General features: G+C 38.4%; 2 protein-coding genes across 2 annotated transcripts; both read left to right on the forward strand.

The window, feature by feature from the left end:
- Positions 1 to 574: 574 nt before the first annotated feature.
- LOC121953162 (GTPase IMAP family member 4-like) lies at positions 575 to 1363 on the forward strand. Its single transcript, XM_042500078.1, has one exon. It carries the CDS (start codon positions 575 to 577, stop codon positions 1361 to 1363), a length of 789 nt encoding a protein of 262 aa, XP_042356012.1.
- A 2965-nt stretch (positions 1364 to 4328) lies between these two features.
- galcb (galactosylceramidase b) lies at positions 4329 to 26620 on the forward strand. The gene is given in 18 exon segments (XM_042501328.1): positions 4329 to 4520; positions 4636 to 4704; positions 4787 to 4850; positions 7907 to 8020; positions 8638 to 8777; positions 9598 to 9636; positions 13191 to 13321; positions 14551 to 14706; positions 15063 to 15187; positions 17302 to 17429; positions 18420 to 18509; positions 18595 to 18684; positions 18768 to 18912; positions 22722 to 22902; positions 23064 to 23227; positions 24344 to 24366; positions 24369 to 24425; positions 26019 to 26620. Coding segments are annotated over 18 exon segments (2001 nt in total). The 5' UTR covers positions 4329 to 4379; the 3' UTR covers positions 26163 to 26620.
- The last annotated feature ends 995 nt before the right edge of the window (positions 26621 to 27615 follow it).

The following is a 27615-nucleotide window of genomic DNA, read 5'->3' on the forward strand; positions in this document are numbered from 1 at the left end:
AGTGCTGTGTGAATATAGTAACAATTTCAGCAAATGAAAAACCAAACCAAAACAGACAAAATAAAAGGAAAATGTATATGTTTTAAATTATCATAATTCTTCAAAATCATATTAAATGTATAATTATGAAAATTTGAAATATAGAGTTCTGGACATTTCCCAAGATTTTTTTTAATTAATTTTCAAAATCTACTTTTTTTGCAACTTGTAGGACTTTTATTGCCAATTTTCTCTTTAACTTTGGCATATTTTTGAAAGAAATCTACTGAAAAATTACAGAGGGTTCAAAGGTTTAAATAATTGTGAAATGCGTTTGAATATAGCACAAGTAGGGTGATGTTGATACAGGTTTCAAAGGGTTAAATTAAGTGTTACAAAATAAATTTTATGCCTTACTGTGAATTCAATATTTTGTCTCCAAAGTACTATATAAGTGGGCTTTGTATTGTTTATTGTCCATTTTAAAATAAAGATGATGATGATAATATGGAATTTCTTGCATTGTACAAATCTGCATTATCTGTAAGTTGGATGTTTCATACAGCAGCTAAATAACAAAGAGCTGGAAACAAAGATGGTCCTATGCTTTATCTCTCCAGGGTCTTGGAAGAAGAGGAAAAGTGATGAACTCCGAATCATTTTGGTGGGGAAGACAGGAGCAGGGAAGAGTGCAGCAGGAAACACCATCCTGGGGAGAGAAGCATTCCAGTCTGAACTGTCCTCTGCTTCCTGGACATATCAGTGCAAGAGAGAGGAGGGAGTGGTTAGCGGCCAAAAGGTTGCCATCATTGACACTCCGGGGCTGTTTGACACTAATTTTACCCAAGAAGAAGTGCTGAAGAAGATCAAGATGTGCATCTCTCTGTCTGCTCCTGGTCCTCATGCCTTCCTGGTAGTTCTTAAGCTGGGCAGGTTCACGCAGGAGGAGAAGGAAACCATCAAAATGATTCAGAGTACCTTTGGTGAGGAGGCAGCCAAATACTCCCTCGTGTTGTTCACACATGGAGACTTTCTAAAGAGACAAACTATTGAAGGCTTTCTTTCAAAGAGTGAAGAACTCAGAGAGCTCATAGACTCATGCTACGGGAGATATCATGTCTTTAACAACCAAGTAACAGACCCGGTGCAGACCAGTCAGCTGCTGGAGAAAATTGTCAGGATGACAGCAGAGAATGGTGGAGGGCACTACACAGTAAAGATGTTCAGAAAAGCAGAAAAGGCAGTAAAGAAAGAGGAGCAAAGAGTTTCGAAGGAGCTGAAAGCAGCAGAGCGGCAGAGGAGGAAAACCATAAAGGCTGAAATTGAGAGAGAAATTCATTTAACAAGAACGTCGATGAAACAGGACAAATGTGTTCTGCAGTAGGAGATGAAGGTGTTCGAGCTATTCAGGAGCAGCTGATCTTGGTGAATAGGTGTAGGTCACTTTAAGACAGAATGTCCCTTATCCACTGGTTAAAGGTCACCTATGCAAACCTGTATGCAGCCACAGAAAGTAGGTCTAACCATGTCTGTGCTGGATGTCTTTGTGCTCTGTTTAGTGTAACTTCATACATTTTTATATGATGAGTCATGGTGTGTTTAAAGATGGTTTAGCAGCTGCAGGAGGATGGAGGGGAGATATGTGATTTTTCACACAGTGTTTTCACAATGTATGTCCTTAGATACAAAGTGATAACACTAAGGCCATGTCCACAAAGAGATGGAACCGACCTATTTCTTTTCCGTTTTTCGTAACATAGAATTATCTCAAGAAATGTGTGTGTCCGTACAAAACCACTGAAAATGCTATAGTATATATGCCAGACCTGTAAGTGGTGCTGTAACGCTGCCACAGAAATACACCAAAAACAGAGAATAAGACATGGAGCATGTGCATAAAACTTGTGTGATATAAACAAACACACGAAGAAGAAGATGGCGGAGAATACAAATTAAGCTAGAGAGGAGACATTTGTGTGGAGCAGAAGATTTTGCTGCAAAAGCCATGTCATGCTCAGTAGCTTCTGCAGCACCAATGCAACACTGTAATCCGCCATTGTTGTTGTTGTTGGTGGGGTTAGCGCATGTGGGTTAAGGGAGAGGTAGTGCTATAGCATCATCGGTTCGGGAAAGATGCATATGGGTTGTAAACACGGAAACGCAAGGGTGGTGTCTTCAGATTTGTTCACTCTGGGACCCAGTTTCAAAAATTAGCATATTCGGGCTCCCAAAACGCCAGTTCCATGTGGATGAAACATCCATACGATAAAAAACTTTTATGGATACACCTAAACTCGTCTCCGTATGGACATGGCCTAAGTCACATGCTGAGTCAGAGTTCAAATGTTGTATTTAACAGTATGTCCCTGGAGAGCAGCAATGCAACATGAAAGAAAATGAACTCATCATCAAACTCACAAGTGATTAAACAAAGCTGTTCTTTGGAGCCGGAAATAGAAACAAACAAACAGGGAACAAATGAAATCTGGAGCAGTAAAGCACAGTCACAATTATTGTTAACTGTAGTCAGACTGCTTAAATGCATGCATGTAACAACTATAATATTCAATATAAAAATAAGTATTTTGTTGACAGTAGTATTATATTATTTACACACCTCGTTCATACTAAAAGGGGAGATACTTCCTTATAAAATGAATTCCTCTCCTAATTAGGTTGTCTCAGCATAACCACATGCAGCATCATCCCACCATGTGCATTTGTTTTCATTACAGCATCCCCATGCCAGAATGTCAAAAGCAGACACAGAAGGATACCCAGAGCGTAATCTGTAGACATAGAAGTCCACTGCAAAGGTGCAAACTGTGATGGCTTGGGATGAGAATGTGTTGACAGTTCACACAGCTCCAGGAAAAATGATTTATCTCTTAAAACTTCCTGCTTCACTTATGACTCCCACAGACACTGGTTAAATGGGATAAAGGCAGTGTGTGCTATCTTTTCTGTAGTCTTTAGTCAGACCAAAATGTTGGAGGTTCATACTTTACAGTAAATGTGTGTGTCCTCTGCCGCATGTACTGCATGTTGTGTATATATATATATGTGTGTGTGTGTGTGTACAAATCTAAATATGTCTGTATATATTCTTGTCTTGTTTTTTTGTTTGTCATGGACTAAGAGTGTGCATTTTTATTTTTTTAAAACCTTTAAAATGTCACTTTCATCTATAATCTATATTTATAATGTTGCAAATGTATTACAAAAAAATCTAAAAATATGTGTGTTGAACAACTGTTATTACTATTCTTTATTGCTTTTACTGTCTGATAGGGATATAACTCATAAGGAGATAAATCAATCATTTCAAAGCAAAAAGAAGCTGAGTAAATGGCTCTGCTGCTCTGACTGCAGCCAGACTGTGTTTAGTTTTACAACAGTGACACCCAGTGACTGTGTTACTTATTGCACCATCATAGGAATCTGGCCTCTGTATAGACTGGGTCACAGAGACTGAGTCAGGTAAAGGTTTGTGTGAGTCTTGAATATCAATGTTAATTTTATCGATACACACATTGTCTGTGGTGCATGAAATACTGATTTTATTTTAGTGACATCTAATAAAGTAGACAGGCACAAACTGTCTACAGAAGGAAAACTATCATAAATGACTAGATAGAATTCCCTGACGATTCATAATGGTTGGAATCACAAGTTATAGATCATCTCTGGCATCTTCCTTGACAGGACTGTCTCTCTCTCTGTTCACCTCCTGGACAGTGGACAGCTAATGTCAAAATGTTGGAAACATTCCAAAATCTTGGAACGTTATTGAAAATTTTAGTTTTTGCCTCCAGGCTCTTTGCGTAGATTTTGTAACTGATACTCTACATTACATTGATCAACTACTCCCTCATCTCCTCAGCCAATTTCACTTATGAATGCATGACAGGGGATGAGTCAAACTGAGAACTGAGGCAACTTTTCTGGTCTCTTTTTCATTTAAACTTGTATCGTGGTGAAACTCATATTTTTAGTGGGATTTATTACATTTATTTGACCTTTTACGAACCATACATTTTCATTATTTGGTCTATATAGTGGGAGAAAAAAATATTTTTTTACTTCAAAGAAACTAATAAATACTTTAATAAAATTGTCTTATTTTTTATAAATTGACGAAAGACTGTTTTAAAGAAAAAAACAGAATAATTTGCACAGGGACTTGAAAAAATATGTTTATCTGCACTTAATCACACAACATTTTTATTTGATTTAGTAGTCTACATTTTTCAATCTGAAAAAAAAAAAGATTTTATTGCCTCTTTAAGATCACGTGACCGCGTTCACATGACGCCTTCTAACGCACGCTCAGAAGGCATGTGCCTGCACACAGCAGCGCGCGCATCGCCCAACCAGCACGGTGGTGTCAGGCCAGCAGGATGAAGCAGCGGGTGTTGGCAGTGAAAGTTTCCATTCTCGCTCTGTGTTTGAGTTCCTGCTCCTCGCAGACTTACGTGCTGACCGATACAGAGGGTCTGGGCAGAGTGTTTGACGGAGTTGGAGGTTTGAGCGGCGGAGGGGTGAGTTCAGTCCTGTTTTTACCTACTTCCTGTTCCGGGACTGTCCACAGTCAGCTGCCTGAGTATTTCTGTTGTCATGTTTCTGTTTCTCACATCCGTTAATTGGTTCCTACAGGCTACGTCTCGTTTACTCGTGAATTACGCTGAGCCGTACCGCAGCCAGATATTAGACTACCTGTTTAAGGTCAGTTATAACGTGATGAAGTCTTTCAGTTCAGTTTAAAGAAGCTGGAAACTAACTGCTGGAGTTTCGGATCTTTCTTCAGCCAAACTTTGGAGCCTCGTTGCACATACTAAAGGTGGAGATCGGAGGAGACGCTCAGACTACTGGTGAGTGATATTTAATAACACTTTTAAGTGTTTTTTTTAAAAGATTTATTAACCCCTTAAACCTGAGCACACTGGCTTAATCTCAAACAAAAACATGCAAATGACCAACTTCATAAGAAATTACCCCAAATTAGCCAGGAAATATCCAAAAGTTAATAGAAAATTACCTGAAAATGAGCAAAACAAACAAAAAAAGTGAAAAATTGAAAAAAAGGAAATTGCCTGAAAAAAGTGCATAAAGTGTAAATGTAATTAGCTTTAAATATGTGATGAAATGATTGTTTTCTAATATTTTTAACTAATTATCCACTTAATTTTCTTGTCAGTCTTACCTACTTTTGTGCAATTTTTTGCCAAGTTGGCTGTTGCCTTTTTAGCCATGTTTTCAAAAGAAAGTCACAAAAAAAATGAAAAAAAATTTAAAAAACAAAAAGAAACAAACAGGGAAATGGCCTGAAAATGCACAAAATGTATATGTAATTAACTGTAAATATACAATATAAATAAATTATTATTTTCTAATAATAATTTTTTGTAATAATTTTGTAGTTTCTCTCTCTCTCTCTCTCAAAAAAAATCATTTCATTTTCTTGTTAGCTGTTGATAATTTAATTAACTAATTATGAAAATTGTTGGCGATTAATTTATTATAACTTGACTAATAATTTACCTTATTAAGTGTCAGCACTAACATTTATTGGTTAATATATTAACCCCTGGTGTTTCCAAATATATCCCAACATATGTTTAAAATGGCTAAATTAGTAAGTTTTGTGTAAACAAACAAGCAAACAAAATAAACCAAATTATTAGTGTAATAATGGGATTATAATCTAAAGGAGGAAACATAACATAACATAACTTCAAAATGTATAAAGTAATAAAATGTACACAATGTGGGTGTCAGCATGCTGCATTTGTTGAAAAGAAAATGTATTACATTTTATTACATGTACCATGGTATCTAGCAATTTTTAGATCATGTATGCTAACTAAACAGAATGGTTCAACTCACTCATTACTAGCTATGTACAGAACAACAGACCTCTGACAGAGACCAGAGGCCTGTGCTATGAAGCAGGATTTGGAGTTAGCGAGGTAACTTCAGGGTTAACTGGGTTTTCAGTGCTATGAAGCTGCTTCTCTTTTTTATCAGGATAAATCACCGTGATAACTGTTGCTGAACATCTAGTCTGCACTGCAGTAGGTTCACTTCAGGATATAGAGTGGTAAGATAATGAGTCCTAAAGTCTAGAGTCTGTTAGCCTTTTAGCACGTTAGCAAGTCTGTGGGTTTTTTAAATGGATTTTCGGTGAAATGCCTTAAATAAGTTCTATGATTTACACAGGCTAAAGATATTTAGACGTTTTGTTCTTCAACATAAAATACGTCCACTTAAACACGATTTTGAGCTTTACAGAGTCTACCTCTAACTCGTAGATTTATCTGTTTATAATACTTTTTGATCGTGTTTTAACATGCTTTACAGTGTTTGCAGTTTTGACATTTAGGTTGTGCAACTGCGATGTAGTTCTTGTATAGCCTAACAATAGCTATTTGCTTCTGGCAATTTCATGTACGCTTCAAAACAGACAACAACAAAAATTGTGTTAATCTGTGAAGATCATCATGCTAAACAAAACATGTAAGTCTCATAAACTTGTGTTCATCAGAGAGGTTATTCTTTGGCGACAATCGCAAATCTCATTCAAAAATACTATAAGGTTTTTGACGAGGGAACCAGTGCGTTGCTTACTTCCTGGTTGGCCTACAAAAAATACGTCAACCCTTCAACACTCTATTACATAACAACCTGTTAAACTCCTGACCACTGACCAATCACATCACTGTAAAAAATGCATCCTAACATGGACACAAGTCCTGAATTACAGGAGTGACAGGTACAAAGAGTTTATACATTTTTTATGGGGTTAGAATCATTTAATTGTTCCAAGGCCTTAATTTCTTCTGCTTTGAAAACAGAGAGAAGGTTTACGACACTGAACATATGACGAAGTTTTCTGCTGCAATTTAATTATTCAAAATGTATGTTATCCCTGCAGTGATATATCTGACAGTGGGGCTGATTTTACACTCTGACTCATCACTGCGATTCAGAATAACAGGAGTTATTATAATTATTATTATTATAAATATAACATTTCAGGGAGATCACCCTCATTTGTCAAAGGGCTTATTTCTCACTCTTTACTTAAGTGTTTCCATGTCACTGACAGAGTAGTTTCTTTGTCATTCAACCAAAGCAAAAAACCCCCCAAAAACCTACATGTATTTTTACATTGGGCCTACTGTTATTATTTGGAAATTATTTTGCGTGTTTTAACATCTTATTCTACTGTAAGTTTATAGGCTGATGTTTTCTTCTCACACCAATGAATATGACTTTTTGCTGCCCCATAAATAGTACATCATTTAAGACAGGCGGAATTACCATTTGATATCATATCATAAGACATACTTAATTTATGTTTTGATGATGTTTGTCTTAATTACCAACCCCGCCTTTTTCACATTCATGTGCTTATGGCTGGATAACACCCTGAGCTGGGGGGGGGTCAGCAGCTCAGTGGATAGAGTGGGTGCCCCACACACAAAGACAGTGTTGCAGTGGCCGTGGGTACGCCTCCAAACTTGTGGCCCTTTGCATGTCATCCCTCTCTCACCCCCTTTTACACTAAAAGTCTGCTCAGTTCCACAGAGGCAAAAACGCCCCAAATAATCTTAAAGAAAAAAAAAAAAGAGAATCCAGAGTTGACTGAGTGGGGTGATTGTAATACGGGTTATCGAGACTGCCAATGTTTGGGTTAGTTAAGCCAGATAAAGACACCCTGGGGAAGTCGAGCTGGCTTTGCAGTACAGGCCTCTGATGTCTTACAGGAGAATGTGACTGTGATATTCTGCTAGTGGAGAAAGTGTTTTGCTTCAGGGCTATGGATAAACCCTGGATAAATCTTGGATCCATAGATGACCTAATAAAAAACAAGTTCATTTTGTGTGACACTGTCTCATGGTTTTGACATTCTGTGTTTTTCCAGATGGAACGGAGCCGTCATACATGCACTATGAGAATGATGAGAACTTCTTCCGAGGATATGAGTGGTGGCTGATGAAAGAGGCTAAGAAGAGGAATCCAAATATCACACTCATAGGTGAGACAGCACAGTGGGGCTTCTTTTGCTCTACACTCCAGTAAACTCAAACAAACAGCTGTTGTTGACAGTGCAGGAGCTGCACGACTTCATAAATGAGTGCTATCTGTGCTTAGAAATGTGGAAATACAGAACTTGCAGCAGCACGCAGCAGCTCTGCAGAAGCGTCACAGCCACAATGGTGTTTGTATGTTTGACCAAGTTACATGTTTATTCTCAGGTTCAGCTGCTATATTTTATCTTGAATTCCTGTTTGCACTAAATATTAACAAATCAGTGTGATTACAGTTGTTGTTATTTTAATAACAAATTAATAAATAACTATTCAGCACATTTATATCCATGCGTTAATGTGTTACATTTGTTTTACAAAGTTAGGAAAGTAATGTTTAAGTCAAGCCCAATGCCTTTAGTCTCTTCAACATGGTTAGGTGCATCCTTAGCAGGGGTGGGCAATATAGCCAAAATCTTCTGACATGGTAAATGTACATTTATATCATGGTCACTACTACAGGTGGACACCTTTTTCCACAGTATATATACTGTCATATCACCCAAACCAAACTGGTGGAACAAAGCATCTTGAGCCTTGCATGTTGGTTCATGTCTTCTTGTAGGTTTGCCCTGGGCGTTTCCTGGTTGGGTGGGCCATGGGAAGAACTGGCCCTATGACTTCCCTGACATCACTGCAGCATACGTGGTGAACTGGATCCTTGGTGCCAAGCAGTACCATGACCTGGACATTGACTATGTTGGGGTGTGTACTCATTATATTGAATCTCATTCCTGTCCAAACACCATGCTTGAGCTGAGTGACAATATTCCAGGTAAATTTAGGGTCTGTTGCACAATGCAGCTCTGGCTGCTGCAAGTATTATCAGCAACATGTACCTAAAATACTTAATGTAAAAGTAGTCATTGTTTCACTGTCACTGTAACATTGATGTGTATATTGGATTTTTCTGCTGCATATGTTCAGGGTTGTCCTCATTTTAACTCCTTTTTATCCTGTTGGGTAGTTTAATCTACAGTAATGCATCATTTTCTATGCGATCATTATATGTTTTTAGTGTGGCTTTCTTGTTAGAGCCACGCATCTCTAAAAAGCCGAAAAAACAGCGCTATGTTCAGCTCTGTGACGATGCATTTCCCAGCTGATGCAAGAGGATTTTTAAGAGAGAATTTTCTCAATACATTTTATCACAAGTACCAAACACACATTTGGAGATACATGATTTTCACTGAACAGGATGGGATGAAAAACTCCCATCTTAAAAGTATCTAAAACTGTATGTATTGCATTAATAAACACAATATTTGCCTCTGAGATGTAGTGGAGTTGAAATGTAAAGTAGCATACTATGAAATACATACAAATACATAAGTAAGAGATAAAATACCTCAACCCTCCCACCCCGCCGCGCATGGTCACCTTTTTCACTCTGGATGACTTTGCATCCCTGATATAGATACATATATACATCTTTTGCATGAAAAAGTTGAACATGTAATGCTGATTAGGGTTTTATTTGAGCAGCATATTCAACATGAACTAAAATTCACTTTTGTTTATTTAGATTTGGAATGAGCGAAACTTTGACAGCAAGTACATCAAGGTAATCCTAACCTCCTATATATCTCTTCATTGATGTGATTTACAAATGTGCATTACGGATAATCTTAACCTAAACTGTAAATGAGGGGAGAAAAACAGCCACCACCACTGAGTTGTGTCCACAGAAGAGAAGCAGTTTGACGCTCAGTAATAAGCGGATTTTAATTTTTAGCTGTGTTCCTCTGAGAGCATGTGTTTGTTGCCAAGGTGCTTCGGAACACGCTGGATAAAGTGGGTCTAACTGGTGTTGGCATCATCGCAGCAGACGGCGATTGGAGCATCGCTAATTCTATGATGGTTGACCCCTACCTTAATCAGTCTGTTGAGGTGATTGGGTAAGTACAGCTGGCTTAATGCCACACTCAGATGTGGCATAATATAAAAGATCTTACTGCGTAATAAGCCATTGGTAGTGCAATTACAATATAAAGGCATGGGACTGGCTTCACCATGTGCAGTAAGATCACTGAAGGGTAATTTGATCCCTGACAACTGATTAACTAAACATGATGCACTGCAACACTTGTCATCTGACCATTTCCTCTTCTTCTCTGTGCTGCATCACAGCTGAATGTTTGTGGCTGTTTTTCTGCTCAAGAGTTTGATGTGACAGATCAATCAGAGATGAACTTTATAAGCTGCATCTGTGCACACTCCTATATCATACAACCATCTGCATGGAAATGTATTTTCCTATAAAGCATGCCAATTTTACCTGGCACATTTTGATTTATTAAAATGTAAAGTACATTACTGTGATCATGTAACAAATGAAATACAATATTGCATTATTCTCCGAAATGGTTTTAAAGTTGCATTTGTTAATATTTTAAATGTGAACACTGGATCAGATTACAGTTATTTAAAAACACAGTTAAGTGGAATTATGGTTATAGCTCCATTAGGCCATTTCATTGGACTACCGTCCTTGTCCCAGTATACAAGCAGTGGGGGAGAATCAATCTATTGACAGAAGTGTGTCCGACTCCACCATGGTAGGTGAAGAAATGTCCTCTTTGAGCAAGATGTTGTTGGACCTTCTTTTGGCTGACCTATTACATCACACATGTTAGCAAGTAGCAAATGAGTTGCAAGTCGAATAGTGAAAACATGGATAACTTTTCAGCGCTGTAAATTTAATACGTATTCTATGCTCCACTTGGTACCTTCATCTTGTTTTGTTTTCGTCCCTTCTTCTTTTGTTTTTTTTCCCGGCTTTCTTCTATAAATTTAAGCTGTTCAGCTTCCAGGACAAAGCCCGGTGGGGGACTATAAGGGACTATTCCATGGCTCGTGTTCAGATCACTGTCTATGTGGTGACTGGTCGGCTTGCAGAGTAGCTTTGTTCAGCATGCCTTACAAATTGTGGGGGAAATAAGTGAGTTTAAAATCCATCGTGTTGCAGACATGGACAATTTAGCATCAGTTGACAAATTTCAATAATCAACTGTCTAAATGTTTATTATTACTGTGATGCTAATGGAAAAAAAAGAAGCAGAACTCAGCTGCAAGGGCAGTGCAGCACCTGGACAGTCTACAGTGCAGACACGTTAGAATGATTTTGTCATGGATATGTCAAGAGATATGGATACAGCATTGGCAGCAAGGCCCTGTTCATTCCTACAAAAGCTGCCTAGTGGGGCATGAAGCAAAAAATGCTTCACATCCGCTGTATGAAAGTATTGGATCTTCCACATTATGGGGCCCATAGGGCATGCAGGCATGAGACTTTTGGCAACTAAAAGCGACAGAGTGCGCCCGAGTGGCCAAATTCTGCTGGCTAAATGCTAACTTCCTGTTTCGCGCTGTGCTAGCTTGAATGGGGATACATTGATTTAATCTTTTGGCTCTTCTAGACTTTCTAAATTGTATCGGACCAAATAGTTAAAATTCTGATAGTTAATGTTTATTTTGCAGGGGTTTTGACTCCAAAAAATGTATCCACTGATTTACAGATGTCTAATTCTTAATGTTGTCCATGGGAAAAAGTCTTTCTGTGCCCCATGGCATCACATGACGAAACCGGATGTTGTACTTCCACATTTGGCCACTATGAAAAATTGGCTTCCAATCATGGCACTGTTCCTGGGGGCTTATGGTGCACTCACACTAGGCCTAGTTGCCTCGTACTGTGCCCAAGCACATTTGGACTCCCTCCCAGTCCCCCTCCAGCCTGCAGTCACATTGCTCCAACCAGCCCTGTGCACGGTTACCTCTTGTACATGTCATCATGTTGTAATACGACACATGCGTGGCTTTACATCATCATGAAAAGTCCTTGCAGTCTCAGAGTCAGCACAAAGAACAACACAGAAAACATGACTGCAACTTTACTGACTTATGTCAACCCTTTGCCGCCATTGTTGAAAATGTTTGACGAGGAGAGGAACGGTTGTATCAATTATACGTGATGCGCACGTTGCGTACCCGTACTTGTGCTCATGCATGAGCAAGCGTACCGTGCCAAAGCCCACCTCCTCCAACCGATAGATAGATATAATTGCATATCGTCAGCATAACAGTGGAAATTTATAGGGTGTTTTCTAATTATGTTGCCTAGAGGAAGCATATATAAAGTAAAAAGGATTGATCCAAGCATTGAACCTTGTGGCACTCCAAAGCAGACCTTTGTATGTGCGGAGGGTTGATCATTGATGTGAACAAATTGGGAACGATCTGATAAGTATGACTTAAACCAGGCTAGTGACACTCCTTTAAGGCCAATTAAGTTTTTAAGTCTATGCAGTAAGATTTGATGGTCAATGGTGTCAAATGCGGCACTGAGATCTAATAGGATTAAAACAGAGACCAGAACTGTGTCAGAAGCGATAAATAAGTCGTTATTAATTTTTACTAGTGCCGTCTCTGTACCATGATGAACTCTGAAGCCTGACTGAAAGTCCTTGAATAAACTGTTATCTAGGAGAAAGTCACAGAGTTGATGAGCAACCACTCTCTCAAGGATTTTAGAAATAAAGGGGAGATTAGATATCGGTCTATAGTTAGCTAAAATCTCAGGATCAAGAGTGGGCTTCTTTAGAAGAGGTTTAATGACAGCTACTTTAAAAGACTGAGGTACATAGCCTGTTAATAAAGATGCATTGATTATATCTAATAAAAAGTTGTCTAATAAGGGCAAAACTTCCTTAAGTAGCCTAGTTGGGATGGGGTCTAGCAGGCATGTTGATGGCTTAGATGCAGAAATCAAAGTATAGAGTCAATGAAGGTCAATGGGGGAGAAATGGTCCAAATAACTTTCAGGCCTTGTTTCACACTGATCAAACGAACTGGACTTTTGGGGTCAAATCTGCTTGGACATGGCACAAATAGCCTTGTGTGAGTATGCCCTTAGTCTTGTTATTCATCCTCACAAAATGCATTTAATGCATGCAAGATATGTTTCCACCATGATTTGAAAGGGAAAAAAAGGAAAAAAAATCTTATAATGCAGCTTTAAATTCAGTTTTATTTCAGTTTTACATGGTCGCAGCAAATCCTGTAAAGTATCTTGCTCTGCTCTCTGTCCTCCTGTGTGCCTGTCACTGGCTGCACCAGCTGCTGCGCTACACTCTGGATAAGAGTGGTCTGGAGAATGTCAGGATCATAGCCAGTGACAACCTGTGGGAGCCCATTGTCCTGTCTCTGCTGCTAGACCCCGAGCTCAGCAGAGCTGTAGATGTGATAGGGTAGGATCATCCTCTGTGCATGAAGTTTGCATGTTCAACCTCTGCTGCCAGCTGGCTTAACATCAGCTTGTTGTAAGAGTCTGTCTCTAACTTGTTATAAAACTGAGATATTAACAGATGATGCATGTGTAACCTGTGTGACTTTTCTCTCTTTCTCTCTCTGTGTTGTGTTCTGGGTTGGTATGTATGTAATGTGACAGGAAACAGCACTGGGTCTCTGGCTCTTTACTGGGGTACAACAGAATGACATCAATGAGCTGTGTGTGTACATTGACGGCAGTTGAGCTCATACCTCCTGATAAGAAACAAAATGGCAACGTCTAACAGCAAAAGTGAAAGTGTTAGCTTTCCCATCACGACACTAACTCATTATGTTACGCAACACAAATCACAACAGTTTGGTCATGTTAAAATCATAAATACTAAATTTTATTAACTTATTTTAGCGGAGCTTGGCTTGACGATGACTCACCTCCGGCCATTCAGGAAGAGCTTTGACCGGAGCGCGCATGGATGTGCCTATGTCATTACGCGTCACACAACTCATAGTACACAGGCATGAGATAATAAAACAAAAAAACAAACAACAAGATTTGACAAAAAAGGGGGGGGTTTGGTGAAATTCACAAGTTGTCAATATTCATCTGCTACTCATGTAAGCACTCAATCTGTAGTGATCTTTAAAAGGCTCGACGTGCTTGATGTGATATATACAGCACTAGCGATAATAATATGCCTGTGGTCACAGTGTTTCTGTTTCATGTGTGTGCATGAGCATCTTCTTGCATTGTTCCATTTGTTTGTGTTTTTTTAAGCTGCTAGAAAGGCACCATTGTTAATTTTCTTTTGCTCATTCTGATCAATTTTGTCAGTACTGAAACATCAAAGATATGTTTGCAATCATTTCTAATATAAAGTTTTTACAGTGACAAGTTTGTTTGTTTCTTAGCTGTAAATGTTCTGCCTACTACATATTCAGATACAAAGTCTGCAGTTGCCAAATTTAAGAGATTACAAGTGCGAAATTACATAAAGAAAAGTAGAGGTAGATATTTTTTTTTGTGTGTGTGTGTGTGTGTGTGTGCGCGCGCGCGTGCACGCGCACGTGCACGTGCACATATCCTTGCTCAGATATACCTTTAGCATAATTTGACACCCAAATCTTTCTAGACCTGTTATGTTCTTTTCATATTGACCCTGACCTTGTGTGTTGTATGTGTGATGTTCAGGGCCCACTACCCAGGCACCACCACAGTGAAGGAGGCCCTAAAGACACAGAAGCAGCTGTGGTCTTCAGAGGACTACAGCACCTTCAATGATGAGGTGGGAGGAGGCTGCTGGGCTCGCATCCTCAACCAGAACTACGTCAACGGACTCATGACTGCGTGAGTAAATACACAAGCAGTACTTTGTGGTAAAATAATGAGCATGTCTGACCAGTTCTGTTTATTTCATTTGGATTGTAGAAGTTCCTCAAATGCTTTATTTGATTAAACTGAATTACATTTTTAGGTAACTACTTAAAGTCATCCATCCTTTCATTTTTAACTTATGGAGGAAAAGTTAAAAAAAAAGAAAATAAAATGAACTTTTATATCAGTTCATTTAAATTGTTTTTAAGATCAAAAATAATTTAAAACAATGAAGAATCAGACGGCACAGTGAGATTCGAAGTGACAGTGAGCCTGGTGTAAGCGCCTGTGTCCGGCTGCATGCTCGATGACTGTGATTCTTCCTCCAGCACTATTTCCTGGAACCTGGTAGCCAGCTACTATGAGGAGTTGCCCTTCGGCCGGGATGGGCTGATGACGGCGGAGGAGCCCTGGAGCGGCAACTACGTGGTGGAGTCCCCAATCTGGATCACAGGTGAAACACATTTATTTTAGTTTAGTTACAATAAGACATATCTGTTTCTTAAATGATGCTTAATTTCCCAAAGCAATTATTAGAGAGCAGTTAGTTTGCATACAAATGTGGCAAATGAAAAGGACAACTTTCACTTGTGTAGCTCATTTCAAAAAGAAAAGAAGAAGGTATAGGCGAATCTTGAGACCAGTTTGAATGTTCCCCTATTCAGCATCACCACCTTTGCTGCGGTGGCCATCAACTGCTGCCTGCCGACAATGACAGCTGTAGATACAGTATTAAACAATAACGTTATATGTTATGGTGACAGCAGCATGGGGAGAAGGACTGACAATGTTAAGCAGTGGCCCCTAGTTACGAATGTAGGTACTGTATATGGATGGCAATCTTTTTTACTTTTTTTCTTTTTTAATGCTCAGCTTGCTTAGTCTTGTTAGAACTAATATATCTGCTAAAAAAAAAACTCCAACATTTTTCCAGATTCAGATTTAGCTTCAACATCCAAAACTTTACCTGTATTTTTTTATAATATATTTTTAAAGCCAACAAAGCTATGAATTGGATAAAAGTAAGAAAGCAACAACAATAGTGAACATAAAGATACTTAAAAACAAATAAATAACAAAAACAAGAGAAGAACAAACATAACAATGAAAACAGAAAAAGTTTTGATTGCTTGGGTTTAGTTACATTTCATGTAAGCTTTTGCAGAATGATTCTGGTTTGGCGTTATTAATTCTTTCTGCTCATGCTTACGCACATACACTTTTGTTTATAACCCTTTCTTGCATTTCTTATCCTGCTTTTCTCCTTTTCCTTTCCTTCCCTGCTCTTCCCTTCACAGTTGTGTTAACATTTATATCTATATTGTGACATCAGCTGCGGTGATCTTGACATTATTCAAATTAACATATTACATTTAATCAAGTGATGACGTGCTGTAATGTAACATTACTAGAGTTACTGTACTAGCTAACATTAGCTAGCACATTCAATAATGTGTTGCATTTAATCATTACAGACCAGTTACATCAGTGAAAATAATGATAAACATAAAAAAATAAGAATTCATGTTGTTTTAAAGGTTAAGATTATTCCATCAATCACCTGGCATGTGATGAGCAACGGAATGCCAACAGGTGATAGACTGTCAGAATTCCTGAGCTACATATGGGTTGGCCAAATAATGCACACTCTACCAGATGATGAACACATCATTCTAAAAGGACCTTTCTAGTTTAAGGGGTTAGTTACCTTTGGAGCAGCCAGGAACTGCTCAGGTTCCTCCTGAACTCCGAGACATCGTTTGCAAAAGTAACATTACGCAGAAAGTAAAGGTTAAACATGAAAATTGTACACCTGTCAGTTCATCTTTCATTCAAATGCGTGCAGCTGGGAGGGAAACACCACCGCAGTAATGGAAACTTGTTTACTTCCAGTACTCTCCCAGGTTTGTGTATTGCATAGAAACGTGTGTATGCTGAGGTTTGATAGCTTACAGGATTCTATTTGAATTTGAATGTTGAAACAGCATGGTATGTCAATCTGGACAAAGGCGAAAAATGCAAGCTCAGTGTTACAGCATATTGGGGAAAGCTTAGCAGTCACTTTACAAGGTCAAGATCAGCAGGATCACATTTTGAGCTGCAGAGTTTATGACTGAAGCAGCTGTAGTGAGTGTAAAGTCTATAAAGAGATGAAGATCTCAAGTTAGAGCTTGGCCTGCAAATGTTTGTTGGACCAAAGTGTGCCATAGAACAGCCTTGTTTTTCCAGCCTCTGTACTAATGAAATGCACTTTGCACTAAAGCCATTTGTGCAACCTGAGATAATGACGGCTTTGCAGACATAAAAACTTGTGGCTTAGGTAAACAGGAAATTTCCAGGAGATGATCCTATAGACTAAAGCCCCATTTACACCTTTCTTTAAAGGGCGTTGTAGCACAGAATCAGCTGGAATCAGGGGACATTTCCAATCAAAAATAAGACCAGCCCTCTCAAAATGACTGTTGCATTGACATTTTGTGTTTGTCTATAATGGAGACATTTTCAATGCATAACAAAGTGTTTAATAAATAGATCTTACTGTTTAGCACTGTTATATTTTCCTTGTAGCCCACACTACACAGTTCACCCGGCCAGGATGGAGCTACCTGCAGACTGTTGGACATCTGGCACAAGGTGGAAGTTATGTAGCCCTGACTGACCAGAAAGGAAACCTCACTGTTGTCATAGAAACCATGGCAAGTTTGGCTGGTCTTTTCTGTTCGGGGTGTAGCTGTTCAGAATATTAAAACAGCAAATACTACCTTAGGTTTCAGTGTTGTTGACTTTCTATAAAGACCACATCTATAATACATTATGGAGAAATCCATAGGGAATTATGGTGCATTCATAATGCTTTATGACTACACGCATGAACACACAATGCTTACGGATGCACTATTTTATATAGATATTATTTTATAAATACCTATGCTCACCTACACACATCTCTAAATCAACTGTTGTAAGGACTCATAGTGTGATATAACAGTCCATGTAGCATCATAAGTTATCATTGTATGTGTTAAGTAAAGTGAGGGACATAGTGATGCATTTATAGTGGTGCATGCTTCAAAATGTTTCATATTGTTATTATTTCATTATATTTTCATGTAGTATAAGTATTAATAATGCATTATAAGCCCCACCAGTCTGCCTCTAGTTTATAACTAGTCAGGAGCATCCATAAGAACCTTGACACTTACAAAGCATTATAAGTCACATTAATAATGTTTTATAACAGTTGGTATAGTGCATCGGAAAGCATTATGTGTGTTTATGAGTGTAGTTTTTTATTTTTTTTTTATCATTTAGCAATTGATTTCACCTTGTATATCTTATCTCTTTCTCTTCTATTGTAAATCTGTATCTTTTATTATGTTTTATATCTTATTACTCTGAAAAGCACTTTGAATTGCCCTGTGTATGAAATGTGCTGTACAAATAAAGCTGCCTTGCCTTGCCTTGTAGTCTTAAAGCATTATGAATGCATTATAATTCACGATGAATGCCCTCATAATATTATATATGTGGTCTTCAAAGAAAGTATTACCAAATTAAGCTGTCATGTTTTAAGCTGTAAGATTAAGCAGAGCCTTTTATTATTTTTCTTACACGTACTGACAAATTAAAAACCAGTGCGTTCAACTCTTGAGATACATGATTGTTTTCCTTCATTTCCATGACAGACTCACAATCATTCGGTGTGCATAAGACCTCCTCTCCCTGCCTTCAATGTGACACCCCAGACTGCAACTTTCCAGCTGAAGGGATCCTTTGTAAGTTCCTCTCAAGTCCGCATCACACTGTTCAAAGTTCCAGAGTGAGCCTTTAGTCTTTTCCTATGTCATTTATTTTTCCTAGGCTTCCATTAAGGAACTCCAAGTATGGCGGTCACAGTTTAACTTCAAAAGCAAAAAGCCCTCCTTCTTTGAAAAGCTGACTCCAGTCAAGGTAAAAGAAACACTTTCAGAAGATTCAACAGGAAAGTTCTCTGACACATTTTTGTATTAATTTTACGTTTATGATGATTTCAGCTGTTAAATGGATCATTCACCTTAAACCTGGCAGAAGATGAAGTTTACACACTAACCACACTGACAAGAGGACAGAAAGGCACCTACCCTGACCCTCCTCCCTCCACTCGCTTCCCTAAAGTCTACAAGGACAACTTTGATGTCAGTAAGTATGACACGAACTCAAATTATTTAGAAGTTTGGTCACTGAATTCTTGAAATATATAATTTTGAGAGGTGTATACCAGACAAGTTATAGATTTTGAAAAATAACCATTTGTCAAATTAATCAAACCAGAGTATCACAATCTTTTGGAAAAGAAAGGCATCAACAAAGAAATAACTCGTGATGCAAGGTTTAAATATAGAAAACATTTTGTTAACCCTTTGAAACTTGAGAAGATTGGTTTGATTCCTTGCAAACAAACATGGTGAGGTGACACCGAGCAACTGAACAAGATGTAGCCCAAAAATAAGCAAGGAATTAAAATGTATTTTTAAAAAAAACCTGAAAATAAGCACACAAAAGGAAAAAAATGACCCAATAATTAAAATAAAAAGAATAAAAAGAAAATAAAAAATACAAAAGTTTTTTTTTAAGTTCCCTGTAACAGTATTTAGAATAAAATTCTAATAATTCTTAATTATAGTTTCTGGATATTTTTCCTTCGATTTTTTCACACTTTGTTTTTATTTCCCCCTTTATAAAACTATAGCAATTTTCTGGTCTTTTTCTTATAGCTACTCATGATAGATTATTGTTCACCAACACAGACACTTCTTCCACAGCCACCATGTCAGCCTCACAAAACTCCTTTTGGCCCAGTAGTGCCCCCTTGCAACACCAGCTGCCCCCTCCCCCAGATATCACCTCAGACACACCTCAGCCTACTGTTCTTAGCTCTAGTGCCCCCTGCTGTCTTCTTTCCGTTCAATCATCCACTAAACCCATCCAAACTGTCATTAGAAAGAGATCTCGCAGAAAAACCCACAAAAGTGGTGCAAATTGTCTGATTCCAGTGCCGTTACAGTCAGCTATGGAGTGCACTGATAGACCATCATCGATTCGGATCGCCCTGCTCAATGCCCGTTCTATAAGGAACAAATCCTTCGTTTTGAACAATCTTTTTATGGAGAAATCTTTAGACTTCATGTTCCTGACTGAGACATGGCAGCAAGACATGGAGTTTATTCATCTGAAAGAAATCAGCCCACCTGGTTGCTCTGTCATTGGAACCCCACGTCTTTCTGGACGTGGCGGAGGACTTGCTACCGTGTTTCAGGACAGATTTACTTGCAGACTGGTAAACTCTGACTCATTCTCTTCATTTGAGTTACAGATGATTAAGGTTGGTTACCCAAAGTTTTTCTACTGCATTTTGATTTATCGACCTCCTGGTGCTGCTGGAGCCTTTCTAACGGATTTTAATGAGTTTTTATCAGCCACTATTAAACTGGAGAATGTTTTAATATTAGGAGATTTTAACCTCCATATTGATAATGTTTCCTGTAATATGGCTGCAGAACTACTCACTATTACAGAGTCTTTTAACTTTAAACAACATGTCTCTGGCCCCACACACATAAGGGGTCATACGCTGGATCTTGTTTTCTCCTTGGGTTTAAACATAGATGGCGTATGTCTAGAGAATGTACATGTGAGTGACCATAGCTGTATTTATTTTAATCTATCATTTTACCTGGATCCTTTGCCACCCAAACCACTGATTCAAAGGAGAATCATAAACCAGGCTGCTGCTGAAAGGTTCTCAAACTTGTTTGATGTAAACATGGCTCATAGTGATGTCGATGTCTTGTTTGATACAATCAGTAATATCATCTCTCCTGATATTCCCCATGCACCAGTATACTCAAAGACTGAGTGCAATGAGTTTTTACACTTTTTTGTAAATAAGGTTGCTACCATCAGATCAGGTATTTCCCCTTTAAATCCTCAACATTATATCTGCAATTTGGTTACATCTGAAACTTGGTCTTCTTTTGCTCCTGTGACCCTACAGGACATCACCACTATACATGGTCATATGAAACAGACTTCAAGCCCTCTTGACATCCTCCCTACTCCCTTCTTTAAAAACGTCTTTCACTCTATTGGGCCCTGTATTGTTGAAATCATTAATGTGTCTCTTCTTTCTGGCTCAGTTCCCAGCTTCTTTAAAAAAGCTGTTGTTGAACCTCTGTTAAAAAAACCTCACTTGGATCCATCTCTGCCAACCAGCTACAGACCAATATCCAAATTACCTTTCATGTCAAAGATCTTGGAAAAAACAGTAGCAGAGCAACTTTTATATTTTTTGGAAAAAAATAATGTGATGGATACTTTCCAGTCTGGGTTTCGCAAATTTCATTCTACGGAAACTGCTTTACTGAAGGTCTCTAGTGACATCTTGATGGCAGCAGACACTGGAGAGTACACAGTTCTGGTTCTACTCGATCTCTCCGCTGCTTTTGATACTATTGATCATGGTATCATGTTAAACAGGCTAAAAGATTTGTTTGGCATTACTGGTGTTGTTTTAGAATGGTTTACATCCTATTTATCTAAGAGATTTTTCAGTGTTTGCGTAAATGGAATAATGTCAGATACAGCGGACCTACCCTGTGGGGTCCCCCAGGGATCCGTTCTGGGTCCGATTCTGTTTTTATTATACATTTTTCCCCTTGGGCAAATTATAAGACGTTTTAATGCTATATCTTATCATCTCTATGCGGACGACATCCAGCTATACTGCTCTTTCAAAGCTTCTGAATTTCATAAATTATCTAGTTTAATACACTGCCTGACAGACATCAAGACATGGTTACAAAATAATTCTCTACAATTAAACAATGAAAAAACAGAGACTTTGATTATAGCTCCAGACAGGGAAATCCCAGAAATCAAAAAACACATAAGCTTTTTAGGGTTTTCAGATAAAATATCAGTTAGAAATTTGGGTGTCCTCTTTGATAGATCAATGTCTTTTGAGCAACATTCTAAACAGCTGGTCAGAAACTGTTTTTACCACCTCAGGAACATCTCAAAACTCAGATTACTGGTGTCAAAAGCAGAACTTGAGATGATTATGCATGCTTTTATTTCTTCACGTCTGGACTACTGTAATAGTCTTTTTATCTGTTTAAATAAGTCAGCTTTAAATCGTCTCCAGACAGTGCAAAATGCCGCAGCCAGACTTTTAACTAGCACAAATAGAAGGTCACACATCACTCCAGTTTTAGCTTCTCTTCATTGGTTACCAGTACATTTTAGAATTCATTTTAAAATTTTAGTTTTAACTTTTAGGGCCCTACATGGTGAAGCACCACAATATATCTCTGACCTGCTGCAACCTTCACCGACATTCTTCATCTCGTGCTCTGAGGTCAGCAGGCCAGAATTTGCTGTTCGTCCCACGCACTCATTTTAAAACTCGTGGTGATCGGGTTTTTCAGGCAGTAGCACCGAGACTATGGAACTCTCTGCCACTGGCTCTACGCTGCACCAACTCCATTGACTCCTTTAAAATGCAGCTAAAGACACTTTTTTATACAGACAAGCTTTTAATTAACCTCTTTTATTAACTTGGTGTTTATATTGTATTTTCTTTTGCCTGATTTCGAAGAACTGTGTTGTATTTTATCCTTTGTAAATCACTGTTTATTCTGTTTGTGAAGCACTGTGTTTTTACTGTAAAGCACTTTGTGATTTCTATCTATGAAAGGTGCTATATAAATAAAATTTACTTACTTACTTACTTACTTACTTGTCACATTTAACTTATTTCTTGCAATTCAGGTGAAATGTCTTGCCTTAAGACAGGACTGTAATGGAAACTGTGAGCTTTCTCAAAATTGTTCTTGTGTGAGCAGTTTTATGTAATTCTTGTGCATCCACATGTACTCTGATGATTTTGTTGAACCCCTGAAGGAGGAAGGGCTTCCATCTTCTCCATCTGTGTGTGTGACCTCCTGCAGTAAACCCGCCCTTCTCAGAGGCTCCAAACTTTGCTGACCAGACAGGAGTGTTTGAGTACTACATCAACATGAGCGACCCCGGAGATCACGTCTTCACCTTGCGACAGGTTCTCACCCAGAGACCCATCACATGGGCCACAGATGCCGACCAGACCATCAGTGTCATAGGAGACTATCAGTGGTGAGGTGATGGTGCCTTCAGGTACCTCAGAGTGCTCGTTTTTCACCACTGGTGTGCCACAGGGAATATGATTTTGCAAAAAAAAAAATGCTGATGTAGCTTTAATGTCCAGGAGTGTGCCAGATTTCTATCCATCATAACAACGGCCTGTTGTGTTCCAGGCAGAACCTAACAGTTACATGTGATGTCTTCATGGAGAGCGTTAAGACTGGTGGTGTGTTCATAGCAGCCAGGGTGGATAAAGGGGGCCAGTCAGTCCGCAGCGCTAAAGGAGTCTTCTTCTGGGTGTTTGCTGATGGCACATACCAAGTTACCAATGATCTCGGTCAGTAGGATCCTCTCTGCTTCACTACATGTCTTATAGAGACTGGGAATATCTCAAAGGAAAAGTGTCAGATTCGTGGTTAAACATTTAAAGGGATACTTAATGATTTTCAACCAGCTTTGCATCATAACAATGTGGGCAGCATGTGTAAATGAATTGTGGCAAACGTCCCTCCATCTAACCAGTGCCGAGATATCCCTCTCCCCACCTCGCAAAACTCTGCCAGTACAATGCAAACTGATGCAAAACACGTCATCCAGTGGAGTTTCACTGGCCCTTGAGGGTGTTGCTTAAACAACAGCGGCCCTCAGAGACAACTTTATTTATCCCAAAAGGGCAATTCTGTTTACAGTCGACCAATCACATAAAACAGTAAAAACAGTATAAACACACACGGTCAACAGCAGCGTTCAAACATAGCCATGTCAGTGCGACAGATTAACAGATAGACAACCTGAGCACAGCAGCAACAACACACAGAACACTACATGGGCAAAAATACCCAGCTTTAATACGACCTACACATACAGTGACAAGAATAAAATAAATAAATAAATAAATACATAAACCGTGCTGCTCCCCAGATTTACCGCACTGACCCTTATGACCATCAGTTACTGCTGTCAGCAGCTGTCTGATGGCAGAAGGAATAGAAGAATTTGAATATCTGTTATATTTCCTTAGAGGGCCATCCAGAGGACATCAAAGAGAGTTAACAAGAGAAAACATGGTCAGACTGACTAAAAGTTCCCTTAGCCTTCTGGACAACTCGTCTCTTCCAGAGGGAGCTCAAGTCAGTCAGCTGGACACAGACAATCTTGGAGCAGACTTTTACTATATTGCTGAGACTATTCTTGTCCCTCACAGACAACCAATAAGTCGAGCGCAGGAAATATTCTGTTTTTCTAATGTCAGGAAATGCTAAAGAAAAGACCAAATCTAACAATGTGTCAGTCAGTCTCTTAATACTTCCAGCCTTTCTGTCCCTGCCTCTTAGATGCAGGTCCACTGGTTCCAACTGAAGCTTTAAATCTTTAAAACAGTTAAATATATATATATATTGTTATAGCTCTTACCAATGTGCCAGACTGATTAGTTCTTTTCTTTTGTCCATAGCTCGGCAGACTGTGCTGGCAGAGGGACTGGACTGTCTGGAACCGGAGCATATGGTTGGCACACCTTATCACTCACTGTGGAAGTAAGTGGACACTTAAGTGTCTTAAGGCTTTGGAAGGTTTTGTACTGATACTATGTTCAAACCTGTTTTCACATGACTTTTTTTTTTTCTCAGCGTCAGCTTTTTAATAGTTCCGAAAACGGCGCTGCAAATTGTCTTTATAGTGCGGCTACTCTAAGCACTTCTAGTTGAAATCTCTGCACTTTCCAGAAATTTGTGGTGATGTCACTGCAGCTCCTTTAGCTAAACTACTGTCACAACAAAGACAGAAAAGCCGATCTGTGTGAGCAGATCAGCCGGCAGACACTAGATGTTGCTGGTGTGTGTTGTGCTTTTATCACCATATAGCTCTACCAATTTTTTAACTGTGTTGTTATCCCTCTGGTAACGTAACAGTTGGGGTGGGTGATATCTCGAATATACTCAAGGTACCACACCTCTGTGCCTCACACACACACACACACACAAAGCAGGGCTTTTGTAGAGCTCCAAACAAGACTATTTAGTCACATTTTGTGACTGCAGAGCACCAGAGCAACTTGCAAATATGAGTAATATCTGAACCAGAGAGCTGGTAGTCTGTTGCCCACTCGCAGTGAATGAATCCTCATTGCAAAAGGTGCCGCAACATGTGTTTAACTGTCTGCTAACACTAACATCCAACTGTTTACCAAAAGTTTCAATTCCACAGAAAAAACTCCTGCCTGACTTCCTGCCTGACATGAGCAGGGTCCTTCAAAATAAAAGCACATGAGTTCTGCTCTGATTTATTTAATTATAACAATACTTTTCAAAATGTCATTATAGAAGTACTTTATTTAACTTCCTTATAACTGTATTTTATTAAATGTTAGTATAACAGTAGTGCATTCATTCATTATTTGACAGTAACTACTTTATTTAATTTTATTGTTACTGCAGTTCATACAATAAAGTTGTATCTTAGTAGTTAACATTTGTTTAAATTACATTTAAAAATATTGAGATATATATCATGTATCGCAAAAAAGCCTTAAAATATGACAAAAATATTTTAAAGCCATATCGCCCAAGCCCTACATAGCGGTAGCTTACTAGCTAATGTTAATGTTGATATATTGTTTTCATGGAGACAAATCCCACGCATAAAATAAGCACTCAGCACCCTGCCACCACTTTTCTGCTGAAAGTAAGCGTTATGTGGACACAGACCCTTACTAGTCCTATTCAAACCTTTGGCCTTTAACAACTTGACATGATGACTAATATAGTTGTGGACTGAATCCAAATACTCAATGTTGCGTTCAAGGGGAATTCAGCAGACAGTAAACTGCAGATTGGATATGATTTTCGTGGAATAATATCAGAATTCCACATTGAAACCTTTATGCAAATAAAGTAGCAATGGAAATGATAGTCGTGGACGTACTTGAAACAATCTTGCCTAATCTCTGTAGATTGACTCAGGTTTACTGGTTGCTCAGCTCTTTAGGAGCAGAATGTTGGTTATCTCATGGTAACTGAACCTCTCCGCCACATCATGTGACTGACTGTCAGGATGAGTCAGCAGAGAGTTTGAAGCGTCTGTGTAAATGTTTGTAGTAAAGGTGTGACTGTGCTCCCTCTTTCCTGTAGGGTCAGTATGCCTCAGGCCTGCTGAATGGATACCCTCTGTGGAATTATGCTGTCGTACTGACACCAAAGCACGGCTGGGCTGCCATAGGAACACGCTCATTTGAACTGGCTCAATTTGATAACTTTACTGTAGCAGCAGAATAAGGATTTCACTATCAAACAATGATTTACACTGTGCTCTCAATGTTGTGATCAGTTTAATTTGTTAACACTTCAGTGTGCTAAATACAGACTTGATTTTTTCTCTATAAAGTTTTAAAAGCACAAGACACAAGAATGAAGAGTATCTACTGTAACATACATCTCAGCATTGAAGTTGCTTTCTGATACAATTGTAAATAATTTTGCAGTGTGTTTTATGAAATTAAATGACTTAATATGTTTTGCTTTGTAATGATAAAAAATCAAAGGGCTGCAAAGAAAGGAGAAATAAAAAAGTGGTCATAATTATTTTTTTTCATCTGGTTGTCTTTGAAAAATCACTGCATGTGAATCAGCTTAATTTGTTCTCAACATTCACTTGTCTTGATTCATTATCTGAAGGAAGTCTGAACAGGTGTTTGAGTGTAGAACGGCATTTGTGCAGTCACCCAGTCCCAGGACACTGAGATGGCCCAAAGATTTCTACATCATATTGCTGTGACCATGTCTTCTATGAGGATCACAGACTCAATATGCTATGTACGAATGAAGCCTGTGGCAGAGTTTATATTGTCATGAAAAACCTGGATAAGCCATGGAATTAGCAAATAGCAATTTCAAGGCCTGAAAAAATTTTGGAAAACTAAATATATCCTGAAAGTTTTGGTAAAATCATGGAATTTTATTTCAAAAACCTTTATAATAACATGATGTGTACAGGTACCGTTGCAAATTTGAACATCCAAGGATAATTACTGTTGTTACAGTTTCTGGCTATAATAAACTGTGAACTTTTTTTGTGATTTTTAGAGTGTTTGGAAGGCATGCTTTCTTTAAAAATGACCAAAAAAAAAAAAAAAAAAACAAATTTAAAACAATAGTCAAATTTTTTAAAACAATAGTCAATTATATTTTTAATAGAAGAAATATATATATATATATATATATATATATATATATATATATATATATATATATATATATATATATAGTTTGAAGGGCATGTTTTCTTAAAGAACTGACTACAATAAATACAAAATACAGCCATTTGAAGTTGTTTGCCCTTCCAGCAAGCCAAAATAAAACAACTGCCCATGGCTTAAGAACAAATAAGGAATATTGATGGTTGTTTCAGAGAATGTATGGTCTTTAAAATTTGCCTTTAAGTCCTGTTGGTAAACGTGTATGAACCTTGGTTAGGACTGATAGAAAGAGACTTGGGCCCTGTGTGAAGGGGTTCATGCTGGGGACAATGTGGTCAGTTCTGCTGCTTTGCATTGATGCAACTGGTGGATTTATGTTTTATGGTTTTATGTGCATCATTGTGAGATACATGGAGGTATATAGCATATTTCAGTTGATGTCTCTGTTCTACTCCTGCACCTGATAGAAAAAGGTTATTGCTCCGAATGTGTCTTGCTTGCAGTTTGTTTGTGATCTCTGCAGATCAGACACT

Source organism: Plectropomus leopardus, chromosome 14, assembly GCF_008729295.1.
Source record: "Plectropomus leopardus isolate mb chromosome 14, YSFRI_Pleo_2.0, whole genome shotgun sequence".
Lineage (NCBI taxonomy): Eukaryota > Metazoa > Chordata > Actinopteri > Perciformes > Serranidae > Plectropomus > Plectropomus leopardus.